This window comes from Mirounga angustirostris, unplaced genomic scaffold (assembly GCF_029215605.1).
Source record: "Mirounga angustirostris isolate CCGP_5_RB_7025 unplaced genomic scaffold, mMirAng1.0.hap1 SCAF_13, whole genome shotgun sequence".
Lineage (NCBI taxonomy): Eukaryota > Metazoa > Chordata > Mammalia > Carnivora > Phocidae > Mirounga > Mirounga angustirostris.
Genome location: NW_026991721.1, coordinates 11,583,262 through 11,596,954, shown reverse-complemented (window position 1 = coordinate 11,596,954; position 13,693 = coordinate 11,583,262). Strand labels below are relative to the sequence as shown.

The 13,693-nt window shown below is 40.9% G+C and overlaps 1 protein-coding gene and 1 long non-coding RNA gene across 2 annotated transcripts in view; both read right to left on the bottom strand.

Annotated features, from left to right (window-relative positions):
• Window positions 1–13,693, bottom strand: part of LOC123856376 (uncharacterized) — a 207,355-nt gene that overhangs the window by 31,244 nt on the left and 162,418 nt on the right. The window lies entirely within an intron of this gene.
• LOC123857962 (olfactory receptor 5A1-like) lies at window positions 3,383–4,705 on the bottom strand. The gene has a single exon (XM_045895248.2). It carries the CDS (start codon window positions 4,504–4,506, stop codon window positions 3,457–3,459), a length of 1,050 nt encoding a protein of 349 aa, XP_045751204.1. The 5' UTR covers window positions 4,507–4,705; the 3' UTR covers window positions 3,383–3,456.

Below are 13,693 nucleotides of genomic sequence, written 5' to 3'. Positions count from 1 at the left end.
ATTTGTATGGAACCAGAAAAGACCCCAAATAGCCAGAGGAAAGTTGAAAAAGAAAAGCAAAGCTGGCGGCATCACAATTCCGGACTTCAAGCTCTATTACAAAGCTGTCATCATCAAGACAGTATGGTACTGGCACAAAAACAGACACATAGATCAATGGAACAGAACAGGGAGCCCCGAAATGGACCCTCAACTCTATGGTCAACTCATCTTTGACAAAGCAGGAAAGAATGTCCAATGGAAAAAAGACAGTCTCTTCAACAGATGGTGTTGGGAAAATTGGACAGCCACATGCAGAAGAATGAAACTGGACCATTTCCTTACACCACACACAAAAATAGACTCAAAGTGGTTGAAAGACCTAAATGTGAGACAGGAGTCCATCAAAATCCTAAAGGAGAACACAGGCAGCAACTTCTTTGACCTCAGCCGCAGCAACTTCTTCCTAGAAACATCGCCAAAGGCAAGGGAAGCAAGGACAAAAATAACTATCGGGACTTCATCAAGATAAAAAGCTTTTGCACAGCAAAAGAAACAGTCAACAAAACCAAAAGACAACCAACAGAATGGGAGAAGATATTTGCAAATGACATATCAGATAAAGGGCTAGTATCCAAAATCTATAAAGAACTTATCCAACTCAACACCCAAAGAACAAATGATCCAATCAAGAAATGGGCAGAAGACATGAACAGACATTTTTGCAAAGAAGACATCCAAATGGCCAACAGACACATGAAAAAGTGCTCCACATCACTCGGCATCAGGGAAATCCAAATCAAAACCTCAATGAGATACCACCTCACACCAGTCAGAATGGCTAAAATTAACAAGTCAGGAAATGACAGATCTTGGCGGGGATGCAGAGAAAGGGAACCCTCCTACACTGCTGGTGGGAATGCAAGCTGGTGCAGCCACTCTGGAAAACAGTATGGAGGTTCCTCACAAAGTTGAAAACAGAGCTACCATACGATCCAGCAATTGCACTACTGGGTATTTACCTCAAAGATACAAATGTAGGGATCTGAAGGTGTACATGCACCCTGATGTTTATAGCAGCAATGTCCACAATAGCCAAACTGTGGAAAGAGCCAAGATATCCATCAACAGATGAATGGATAAAGAAGAGGTGGTATATATATACAATGGAATATTATGCAACCATCAAAAGGAATGAAATCTTGCCATTTGCAATGATGTGGATGGAACTGGAGGGTGTTATGCTGAGTGAAATAAGTCAATCAGAGAAAGACATGTATCATATGACCTCACTGATATGAGGAATTCTTAATCTCAGGAAACAAACAGGGTTGCTGGAGTGGTGGGGGGTGGGAGGGATGGGGCGGCTGGGTGATAGACATTGGGGAGGGTATATGCTATGGTGAGCACTGTGAATTGTTTAAGACTGTTAAATCACAGACCTGTACCTCTGAAACTAATACATTATATGTTAAAAAAAAAAAGAAGAAGAAGAAGAAGATAGCAGGAGGGGAAGAATGAAGGGGGGGGGAATTGGAGGGGGAGACGAACCATGAGAGACTATGGACTCTGAGAAACAAACTGAGGGTTCTAGAGGGGAGGGGGTTGGGGGGATGGGTTAGCCTGGTGATGGGTCTTAAAGAGGGCACGTTCTGCATGGAGCACTGTGTGTTATATGCAAACAATGAATCATGGAACACTACATCAAAAACTAATGATGTAATGTAGGGTGATTAACATAACATAATAATAAAAAAAAATTCACCCATTTTAAATATACAGTTTGGTGAGTTTTTAGCAAACTTCCCTCCATGATCCAGTTTTAGAATACTTCCAACACTCCCCAGGGTTTCCTCATTCCCATTTATGGTTGATGCCTGCTCCCACCACCAGCTCTAGGTGACCACCCATGTGTTTCCATTTCTACAGTTTGTCTTTTCTAGAAATCTCCTGTAAATTGAATCATACAACAGGTAGTCTTCTGTGACATTGCTCTAACTCTTAACCTGGTTTGGAGAAGTCAAGGAACAAGAAACACTTTACAAATAATGCAAGTGGTCAGAGACTAGATCAAATAACAGCATGAATTGAAAGAAGGCTTGAGGAAGACTATTTATAGCCAAAGTTGATATGACTTAGGGATGGCTGTCATGATTCACCACCACTTATATACACAATTATTAAAGAAGCAGGACTTCAGAAATGTTTGTCCTTTGTTCAAGAACCATCTTGTAAAATAGGATCAAAGACGATTTAAAGTCCATGTTCAGTTCTGCTCACTGACTTGGTTGTCCCATCTCATGTCCTGGAGTGGAGTCCCTTCTGAGATAATGCATAAAAATGAAAGCAGGGATATCAGATTCATGGGACAGGCTGAGGTCAAATTCCAGAGAGACAGGGGACAAGATAAAAAACTCTAGAACACAAAGTGAAAGTTAGTTGGGGATGGGGTGAGGACAGAGAGGAAATATCCATACAGCACCTAGAGTGAGAACTGTCCAGAGAGCAGATATGGAATTAGAGTTTCCAGGGGAAGCCTCTCTTCCCTGATCCTATTCCTTAAACCACCTAGTGACTGGGTGGTTTCAGTCATGAAAATGAAACGTTTGGCACTCTACTCTCCTTTAGATTTTCTTACTTAAACTTATCTCTGCTTTTTGCTCACTGTGACTTCGCAGTTTTGGATCTGCTGGGCTCCTATTTCTGGCTCAATGGACTTCATGACCCCACACAAGTGATCATTGATTCATCTCGGACATAGTTTAAAGGTATCCTATTGCTCTCCTGGCTCTGAGAAACCATTGCTAGATCCAACCAGTTAGAGCTCCCAGGTTCCTGAACCAGAGTCAGACATCCTGGTCAGTATCAACCCTTGGATAGGTAGGAATCCAAGGCAAGGGGAAGAGAAAACTTGTCCCAAGTGGTGAATGGATTGGTATGAGCTGTGTTATATTGTAAAGAGGTCCATAGTGGATGCTTGTGGTCCTGGGGTTATGACCCAACTGGCTCTGAGATATGGCATCCTGGACCCAGTGCCTGATGCCATAAAGCTAAAGAATGTCATCAAAAAGAGTATTTGTTTTCTATTGCAAGTGACCAAAGTCAAAACTGCATCAGTCCTGGGGCGCCTGGGTGGCTCAGATGGTTAAGCGTCTGCCTTCGGCTCAGGTCATGATCCCAGGATCCTGGGATCGAGTCCCACAACAGGCTCCCTGCTCCTTGGGAGCCTGCTTCTCCCTCTGCCTCTCTCTCTCTCTGTCTCTCATGAATAAATAAATAAAATCTTTAAAAAAAAAAAACTGCATCAGTCCATGACAAGAAAGGTAAAGGGAAGAAAAACCTTTATTGAGTCTAATTGTCTAGTAGACATGTAGGTTGGGGATCTTGCTTGAAATAACTTCTTCATTACTCAAATTCTGTAACCTACTTATTATTATGCCTATTTGCATATAGCAGAACTTAAGGTTTTTTTTTAACTCAAGGAACTATAAGACACAGAGAGGACATTTGCTTCTTCCTGTCCTTGAGTTTTTTCAATGCATCTTTGATCTTCTTGTTTCGCAGACTATATATGATGGGATTCAGCATGGGAATCACAGCTCCATAGAACATGGACACCACTTTGTCTTGGTCCTGTGAGTAGCCAGCACTAGAATGGAGATATGAGAAGATACCAGAGCCATAGAAGAGAATCACTGTGGTCAGATGAGAGGCACAGGTGTTGAAAGCCTTCATCTGCCCTTGGGTTGAATGGATTTTCATGACAGCAGCAACAATGTAGCCATAGGACACCAGGACAACAAGAGCTGATGTCCCACCAACTGCACACACAACCAGAAAGTTCACTATCTGGCTGAGGAAGGTACTAGAGCAAGATAAGACAAGCAGAGGTGGCAGGTCACAGAAAAAGTGGTTAATGACTCGTGGCCCACAGAAATGCAACTGGAATAAGGAGCTTGTTTGGACCAATCCAGTGAGCAACCCTCCAGTGTATGCTGTAATGACCATCCCCAAACAGATGCTGGGTGACATGAGGGCTGTGTAGAGAAGAGGGTTGGAGATGGCAGCATACCAGTCATATGCCATAGACGCCAGGAGACAGCATTCGGTGCCCCCCATGACAATGAAGAAGAAAAACTGAGCAGCACAGCCCACAAAGGAGATTGTCTTCTGCTGCTTGAAGAAGTCGCAGAGCATCTTGGGGGCAATGGAGGATGTATATGAGATGTCAACAAAGGACAAGTTTCCAAGGAAGAAATACATGGGAGAATGGAGGCATGACTCCATCCTGATCAAGACAATGAGGCCCAGGTTCCAAGCCAGAGTCATGGAGTAGATCCCCAGAAACAACACAAAGAGGAAGACCTGTAGTTCTGGATGCTCTGAAAATCCCAAAAGGATGAAATTGGTTGTCATGCTGATGTTCCTACCCATGGCCATGGATCTTCTCTCTGCTACCAGCAGAGCCCCAAAGGGAGATTCCTGGGGAGCGAAAATCCAGGTGAAGAAACTACTTTGTTCTGCCATGGAATCATAGAGTCCCTGAGTCACAAGAGACACTGGAAAGCAAATGTCTTACCTCTATCCAACGCAGAATTCCTCTCTACAGCATTTATTGGGTCTTTCGGAGATCATTGTCATCCTGATTCTGATGCATTGTTCATGCAAAACTGACAGCTCAGAAAGGACTGGCATTTTTGCATTGTCTAGATCATCACCTTCACTGCTAATGCCACCACTTTCCTGAAGGAAGTTTTTAATAGAACTTGGACTAAATACCCCTTTTTTCTCATTTGCTTCTAAGCACTGTGGTTGGATTATTGAGCCACTTAGATTTATGCTAGATACTTCTTTCCTTTTTTAAAGAAAATAAATATGTCAGAAATTGAAATACCCAGAGAGGCAATTCTGTGTTTCTTATCATCATAGTTTATTCTGACCAGCTTTTACGGGGGTCAAGGTGTTCTTTCTTCTTTAGTCAGTGGAATGAAACACGTATAGTTTGAAACACTGGCATCCCCTTTAGAGATTAAAGAAAGGAGTTAAAAATAAAAGTTCAGGACACCTGGGTGGCTCAGTTGGTTAAGCATCTGACTCTTGATTTCTGCTAGGCCATGATCTCAGGGTCATGAGATTGAGCCCCACACTCAGCGGGGTGTCTGCTTCTCTCTCTCTCTACCTCTGCTGCCCCTCCCTGCTCGCACTCATCTCTCTCTACAATAAATCTTTTTTTAAAAAGTTCAAAACTGGGAAGTGCCAGTGCTCATTTTGCACAAATATTATCAACTGATCACAAACCTTGCACCATATGTTTGATAGAGCTAAATGTGGATGATGTAGAAAGTAATAAAACATTATTATTAAGTTCAAAATGTTCAACATAAGGCGTGGGACAGTCAGGAAACAGATAAACCACAGCACAATGTGACAGGTGCGTGGGAAGTATTTGTATAGTGCCTGGATCCTGGGCATAGCAGCTGGGGGCTTCCAAGAGATGTGTTTGAGGAGGGTTCCAACAGTGAGTAAAGGCTTTAGCAGGATGAAAATTTGGTGTGTGAGGGGGTTGGTGGCAGTTGGTTCAGAGAACTTTATATTAAAGATGGGAAAATCATTTGCAAAAGCAGAGGAGAGCATAGTACTTGAGACACCTTAAAAATGTCAGCATGGCAGGAGCACAGGGTGAGCAGGGTTAAGAGAAGATTAACAGAAGTCTAGTTTTGAGAGACAGTGGGAGCTGGGCAAATTGTAAGAGATCTTTGAAAGCAAAAGCAAAGATGGCAAAAACATTTAATTGTTTCATATATATGTATACATACAATTGCATATACTATGTATATAATTGCATATGCTATATATATAATTGCATACATGTATGTACATATTCATATTTAATCTCTCCACTTCCACATTTCTGTCCCCCTTTACCCTGTTCTGCTCTTTTTATAGGACTTATCACCTTCTCCTATTGGTGGTAGTTGATTTTCTGTCTCCCTTTACTATAATGTTAGCTTAAGGAAGACCCCTATTTGTAGGAATTTTGTCTCTTTTGTTCATTGAAGTATTGCAAGCACCTACACCACTACCTGGCACATAGTGGGAGCTCAACAAATATTTGCTGGGTAAGTATCATGCTAAGGAGCTTGACTTTTCTCCTATGGGCAAGAGGGAAAACATAAAAGTTTTGCTTTCGTTTGTTTTTAAATTTTTAATTATTTCTTTGTAAACAGGGAACTAGTCATCAAATATGAGTTTAACAATATAACAGAGAAGTGTTCCAGTGTGCAAGCAGGAGTGGAAGCTGCTTAGGAGACCAGACAGTTGCTTCAAAAGCCAGGAGGAAAGCTATCGCTGATCTGAGTTGAGACAGGTAGGTTTAGAAATGGACATTCCCCTGAGATGTAACAGCACTGTTCATTCTGCAGTGCAGCAGGGGAAAGAAACCATAAATGGCCAGACAAGCAGTCCCTGCTCCCTTATTTCTCACGTTCACGGTCATCATCAAAGGTATATGTTAGCAAGATTCACCATGATTCTTTGCCATATCAAGCCAAGAGTCTATGATATATAGCCTAATACATTTTTAGAGTGTGATAAAAGTGAATTACCAATCATTTTATATGATTACTACATCAATAACCTGGTTATTTTGATGTGAATTATCTGGAAGTACAGATATAGAGTATATGGCATGTGTTAAATGTCCTTATAAAGATAACTATAATAATGTATATACTATATGAATATATTGCATATTATATTTTATATGGATGTATATATGTGTGCATATATAATATATATCATAGTTTGCATGGTCTGAGAGCCACCACCACTTAAACAGCTTTTTTGAGTTGACACAGCATTCCCACAACTGTTACCTTAACTGTAGGCATCGAAAGCTGAGCTCTGATGTCAGATGGAGCCAGTCTCTAACCCTGCATGCCCCCTCACAGGCTGTGCAGCCTTGGGTAAGCTGACACATCACTCGTAAATCTCCTCTTTTCATTTCCTTCAACTGTAAAATGAAGACAATGATAGTACTGACCACCTCATAGAGTATGAGGATTAAAAGAAATAAGTTACATCAAGTTTTGGAGAGAGAAAAAGCAGTAATTTTTATTGCTTAACAAATGATCAGCACTGTCAGGATTTGAATCCAGGTCTCTCCATTCCTAATCCAGAGTTTGTTCTCCATTGCACGTGCTGCTTAAAGCCAAGTGCACATACTTGTACATAACAATAGCTACATTGACCATATGCCTTTTTCTTTTGTTATTGCCAATATTTTCAGCAATATGTTGGCTTACTTCATAACACTTATTACGCTTTGTACTTCCTTTTTTTTGCTGACTTATTCTGTCTGTATCCTTAACTATAAAATCTGGGAAGACATTATAGGCTCAGTACCTTCTATAGTTTCTGACACGGAGAAGATATAAAATAATATTTGCTGAATGAGTTCAATTTACAACAATTCGAAAAGAAACCTATTATAGACCAGAAGCTCATTGAGGTTATGACAAATCAAGGACTCAAGTGACCAAGCCAAGATTTAAATCACCAATTGACTGCAGAGCCTGTTCTCTTTCTTGAATGCTCTAAAAGAATTTGGCAGAGGGTCTGAGCAATCTACAGGACCATATTATAGGTGTAGCTGCAATAGATGTATGATCTTTTCCTCAACTTAACTGATGAAGCAAGATTGGTTATGTGGAATCTGAATTCTGAAAATCACTAGAAAGAGTTTTCTTATCCTCTCCTGGGAATGTCTGCTTATCTTTTAACAAGGTCAAAGCTACCTGCAAATATAAAGAGAAATGAAGTTATAAGATAGTAACTCCAAAATAAATGATATAACTGAGATGCAGAAGGTATGTGCAATTCAGATCATTTTGTAGGGTATGATAAAGAAAACCTGGAAAGACTAGCTTATAGGGAAAGAAATAGGTTTTCTGCTTTCACTAATTTTTCTTCTTATCTGTTATAGTGCTTGGCACTTTATCGGTGCCCAGTAAATATTTGACTGGCTCAATAAAAGTTTATAACATATTTACTAATCACAAGATCATTGGACCTATGTTATTTTGAATGCTGCATGGATGTCCAGAAAATTCTGGAGATACATTTAAAATAATAGAAGTAGAAACCAGTTAGCCTAGCCTTTCCCCATTATAAATAGTAAAAGTAAAGCCAAAGAGAACGAGTGAATGTCTATACAGCTGGTTGGTAGGAGAGGTGGAACTGGGACCTATATCTCCATTTCCAGGAGCAGCTCTTTCTGCTTTATCTTATTCTCAAAGCTGGAGTCTCAATGGCAACTAGAGAGGATCCAAGGAAACTAGATGATTTGTTTTGATGCAAACATATTCACATATGCATACCCTCATGAGTCTTGAATAGCATAAAAAGCACCAGACTGAAAGCTTTAAAAACAATGCTGATTCAAGCCCTGTTTCTCCTACCTTTTTGCTGTGTGACCTTGGGAAAAATTTTTTGCCATTCTGTGTCTTAATCTTCTTATCTCCTGTCTACACAATAAAGAGTGTTTTTAGTCCACTTTCCTTCCTTATTCCCACTTGCAAAGAGCGGAACCTTTTTAAAAACAAGATTTTCTACAGAAGTCCAGAATATAAAATAGGTGAAGTCCAGCTCCTCTGGTTAAAGTCAGAGCAGTAGGGAGATGGGATGCCGGCATCCTGCCTGCTCCATCTTCCCTTCCTTCAAAAGTCTTTCCAACTCTTGCATTCTGTGATTCTAAGATTCACCATTCCTAAAGAAGGACAAAGGGCAGACTCACCTACAACTCCTTAAACTCTGGGCTTCAGTCAGATGGCTAAGACCAGACACTTGGAATTACAGTGAAACCATCTCTGCTAGCACCTGAAGCACTGGTCTTGGACAAAGAGATAAATAAAATTTGGATGTAGCTACTTTAAATTGGCCACCAAGGGAAGGACTTGACAGGGCTTTAAAGGAAGGCCAATTCTCTCCTAAGTACCATTGGGTCTCTCTAGGCTGTGCGATATGACACATCCCAGAGAGCACTATTGGCAGCCTGACTGGCTGTCTGGGCTCAGGGGTAAAGAAGATGCCAGCTTTGGTTGGTTGCTGTTGGTTTCCATTGGCCCTGCTTCCATCATACTCCTAGTCTCTGGTCTGGTTCCAATAACATATCTCCAGAGGTAGTGAAAGCCAAGAGTGCCTTTTGGCTTCAAAATGATGTTTCAAACAACAGTGGTTACCTTTGTAAAGCATTAGATATTTTACAGAATCTTTTCAATGTAAAAATATCTTTTGGATGACTCCAAGGGTTGGAACTGGGACTAAATGATTAACATCAAGAGAGAGGGAGAGAGAAAGAGACAGAGATTATAGGAAAACAATAGGACAGTCCAAAGGTGGAATGGATGTTCTAGAAAGGCATGGATTTTCCATCACTGAAAGTAAGGAGAAAATAGTATACTTGACAGTGGTGATCTCATATGTGGAATTAGAAACAAACTCATAGAAACAGAGAACAGATTAGGGGTTGCCAGAGGCAGGGGATGGAGGGTAAGGGGGAATGGGCAAAGGTACAAACTTCCAGTTATATGATAAATACATCCTAGGAATGTAATGTACAGCATGGGGAATATGGTTAACAATACTGTATTATATATTCAAAATTTCTTAAGTGAGTAGATCTTAAAAGTTCCCATCACAAGAAAAAAATTATAACTATGTGAGGTGATGTTAACTAAGCCTATTGTGATATTATTTCACCATATATACAAATATCCAATCATTATGTTAAACCCCTTAAACTCATACAATCTTATATGTCAATTATATCTCAATAAAACTGGGAAAAAATTTAAAATAGGCTATCAGAGAGAGAGAGAGAGAGTCTGAGCTAGTTGACCTTATGGGTTCTGTAAAATTCTAAGATTCTGTGATTCTATGAAATAAAGAGGAAAGAAGACAGATACTACCATTTTTGGTTGTGTGGATTGGGCTTTTGCATACTTTATTTCATAATATCCTCACAGTAGCTCTGAAAGGAAAGCATTCTTAAACGTATTTTCAGATGAGAAAATGGAATTTTAGAGACGTGCTTGCCAAAGGTCACAAAACAGATTGTGCCAATGCTGGAATTTGTGCTCAAGTCTTCTGGAAACCAAAGTCCATCCTCTGTCCTCTACATCCCATTTCCACCCAGAAGGACATGAAAAACGGATGGCAATGGGGGGAAATAATTTGATAGACTTCATTTTTCAAAAGATCTATGGGCAGGGAGTTTAAAAGTAAATAACCTTTAGCTGTTTGACTAGGGCCAGATTTTCCTCATGTACGTTTTGTTTATGCTTTATCAAATATCCAACTTGAAAAGACTCGAATTCTATTTCTGTGTCCTGGGGAGGGATATGCAAGTAACAGAAGGAAGTGAGCATTGTGCAAACCCACAGGACACATGGCTTCCTTCAAGGATTTGTGAGAGATGGCGGCCACACCCTATTTATGTTGGCAGCTCTGCAGCTTGCATTCAGATGAGAAAAATATGCTATAGCTTCCCTTCTCCACCCCCAAACCCCACCCACTTCTCTTCTACCAGGGTCATAGTCCCCCACTGTGAGGCTAAAAAATTGAGACCCTTTCCTCAAATTCCCAGTTCCTGACCTTATGCCTACCTTCTTGGGTCTCTCTAAGGCTTGATACTGGGGAAAGGATCACCGTGGTCAATGCAGTAGTTTGTATGCAATTAATCTTTTCTAGATTAAAAATAATAAAAATAAAACCAAAACAGTCTTTACTGCAGATTGAAGGGTAAAAGAATAGGGTGCTGGAAGACTGATTTTTTTAAAAAATTCCTGCCTCTCTCCTTCCCTCCCTCTGTTCCGCCTTTCCAAGACAAAACTTCAGAAAGGACTCTCTTTGACATTTGCAGAATAAAAATACCATCAAGAGAAAACAAGGCCTCCTTTTGTGACATCTCCACCCCAGTCCCTTTTGTCAGGGGGTTTCTAACCTGATTGTTCATGATTGGCCACTTTCCCTTTAACTGATCTTTCTGACTTTAGACTCTCTCTAATTCAGTCGTTCCTCCTTAAACTGCAGATGGACTTCCCTAAAGCACAGATCCAATCATGTCATTCCTTGCTCAAGAATATTCATTTGTTTGTTGTTGTTCATTAATATCCTGATGACATCCAAATTCCTTATCCTGATCCTGAGAGCCCTCACCATCCAGTGATGCTTGGTGAACATGGCATGGAAATCAAAGAGGAGGAAATAGGATGTGGCAAGCAGGAAGGAGGCTGTGATCTTCCTGTCACAGTTTCAATAGAAGCCCATCCATCCCAGATGGGGTACTTGGAGTGGAGACTAGGGGTTTTGAGTAAAGCCAGGTGCTGAAGAAAGTGAATGGTAGTTTGGTAAAGAAGAGAATGAAATGAAAGGTAGGTACAGTGGCTGGCAATGTCAAGTGAAAGAATCCTCAAGATTGGGGAAACTGGAACAGATTTGGAGACTGAAGGAAAGGCCATGAAGAGGGATACTCTGCAGCAGTTGTCCTCAGTTGTGGCTGCTCCCCAGATCATGACCAGTAGTTGGCAGAGCCATAATGGAAGCCTGCGCCAATCACAAGAGATGAAGGAAGGCTGCATGAGAACACAAAGACAAACAGTAATGAGAAAGGGAACCCAGAAACAGGAAGGGAAGGGTTACAATGGGAAGGGGTACACAGAGGGCAAAGTTGTAGGAGGCTGGTCTTGTCTGTCTATGTAAATAGTTGTTTTAGCTCATCGAAAACAGAATAAAATTTTATTTTTCTGGATCTAGGGTAAGTGGAGAAGGTGGTCTCTTGTAATCTATTCTTAGTCTTAGACTAAATCTATAAACCAGTAAGGTAGTAAAACCTAGAAAATAGTCACCCAGCCACATGTGTCAGGCAGATGTGACCCTCCCCCGTGTCTACTGTCTGTTTTTTAAAGAGACTCTGATCCTTCAGTCCTGTTTGGAGTGTTGGGAAGGGTAGACCCTCTTCTAAGACGCCACACTGCTGTGTATCCCCTGCTGAGTAAGCCCACCCCAAGCCTTTCCTAAAGAAGCCTTGCTGAGACCAGGAACACAGGCAAGCATGGAGCGTTTGGGAATCATGCATCCAACTAACTGCCATGCATTATAACACTGAGTTGTCCCTTAAAATAGACCTCAAAAAGATCCAGAGCTGATATGACTTCAGAAATGCACAACCACCCTGAACTTGCTTGATCTTAGTACTTCTAAGCATTTTGTCAGTGGGGCTCAATTTCAAGGAGAAGAGGCAGCTGTGACTACAGGCAGGCCATTAGGTTGATGAATGTTTACTGGAGAGGACTATCCAGCTGGATCCCAGATGGTGGGAAAGGCCTTGTTATGAGGCCATAAAAAGCCAGACAAATAGGGGACACTTCAGTCTACATGGATGTTGATGGTTTGCGAAGCAAGAGAAGAAGAGAGGGAAAGACAGTTATGGATTATCAAGTATCTATTCATTTACTGAATTATTGGTCTTGAAAATCTAAAATTAATGTTGAAATTCTGTCAGGTGTGGCAGATAGAAAGGTAGAGGGGAAAACCCAATGGGTTCCCTCTGTGCACTGCCTCTATTATATCTCTGATGTCTCAAGACAACACTCTTCTCAAGTTGATCAATGAATGGGTTTGGGCTATCAGGTACACATGGCTAGGAATAGCAAGGAATGACCTATTGCTCACCCATTTATTGCCTCTCCCTAAGACCAAATTTCAAGCTCAATAATGCAAGAAATATTTCTAGATTGATTTCACCTCACTGTGATTATCTCATTCTTCTGCATGTTTCTCAAGTGCACTTTTATTTAGCCCTCTGTGTTTAAGGTCAACCAGAAAGATGAACCAAATGGTTTCAAGGTTGATGCCTCTCCAAACTCCCTAGCTTTGCATTGTCTTGATCTTGACAACCCCACCAACTTGAAACTCTGTTCCATCCCAGTCACATGATTTGGCAGCCCTAACCCAGGCCTCACCAAAATGGGAAACTTCTTAATTTCAAAATCTCAAACTCTAATATTTCCCTTTACCAAAACTTCCTGTTCTTCTATTGTGCAACTCTCAGTGAATCTATGCTTGATGACTTCTTGCTCCTTAGACCCTCCAAAATTCATGGATCCATCACTCTGTCTCTGAGTGGTTCCTACCACCACCCCTCACCACCTTCTTCTCTTTCTAGGACTAGTCCCAGATTTAGGTTGCTGATGGGATCATCTATTTAAATGTGGTCTCTAACTCCACAAAGATATTCACTGCTGCATGAAATCCTTCCTGAGCCCTATCATATTCCCCACAGCCATTCCAGATGAACTTTCTTGAGACACTCAATTCTCCCTAACCTAAATTCCCATGGCTTGTACCTGTTATTCCTTCGTGGCTTCCATCACTTTCTGACTCAGATAACAGTTATGCATCTACTTGTATTATACCTCTTTGAGGATTTTTAGAATTTTAACTTATTCATCTTTGTGTTCCAGTGCCTGGCATCAAATAGATGTTCAATGACTATAACCTGAATTGAATAAGACAACCTATTTGGACAACCTTCTTTGAACAACCAAAGAAACTTCTTTAAAAAGATAATAGCTTCATTGGAATATCAACTGCAAAGTTTGGGGGGGGTAGCTTTACAAAGAAGCAAACTAAAACTTGCAATGAGGATATCAGT

Bases quoted from the DNA above. Each gene is read 5' to 3' on its own strand.
- LOC123857962 (XM_045895248.2), bottom strand. From the start codon at position 4,506: ATGGCAGAACAAAGTAGTTTCTTCACCTGGATTTTCGCTCCCCAGGAA.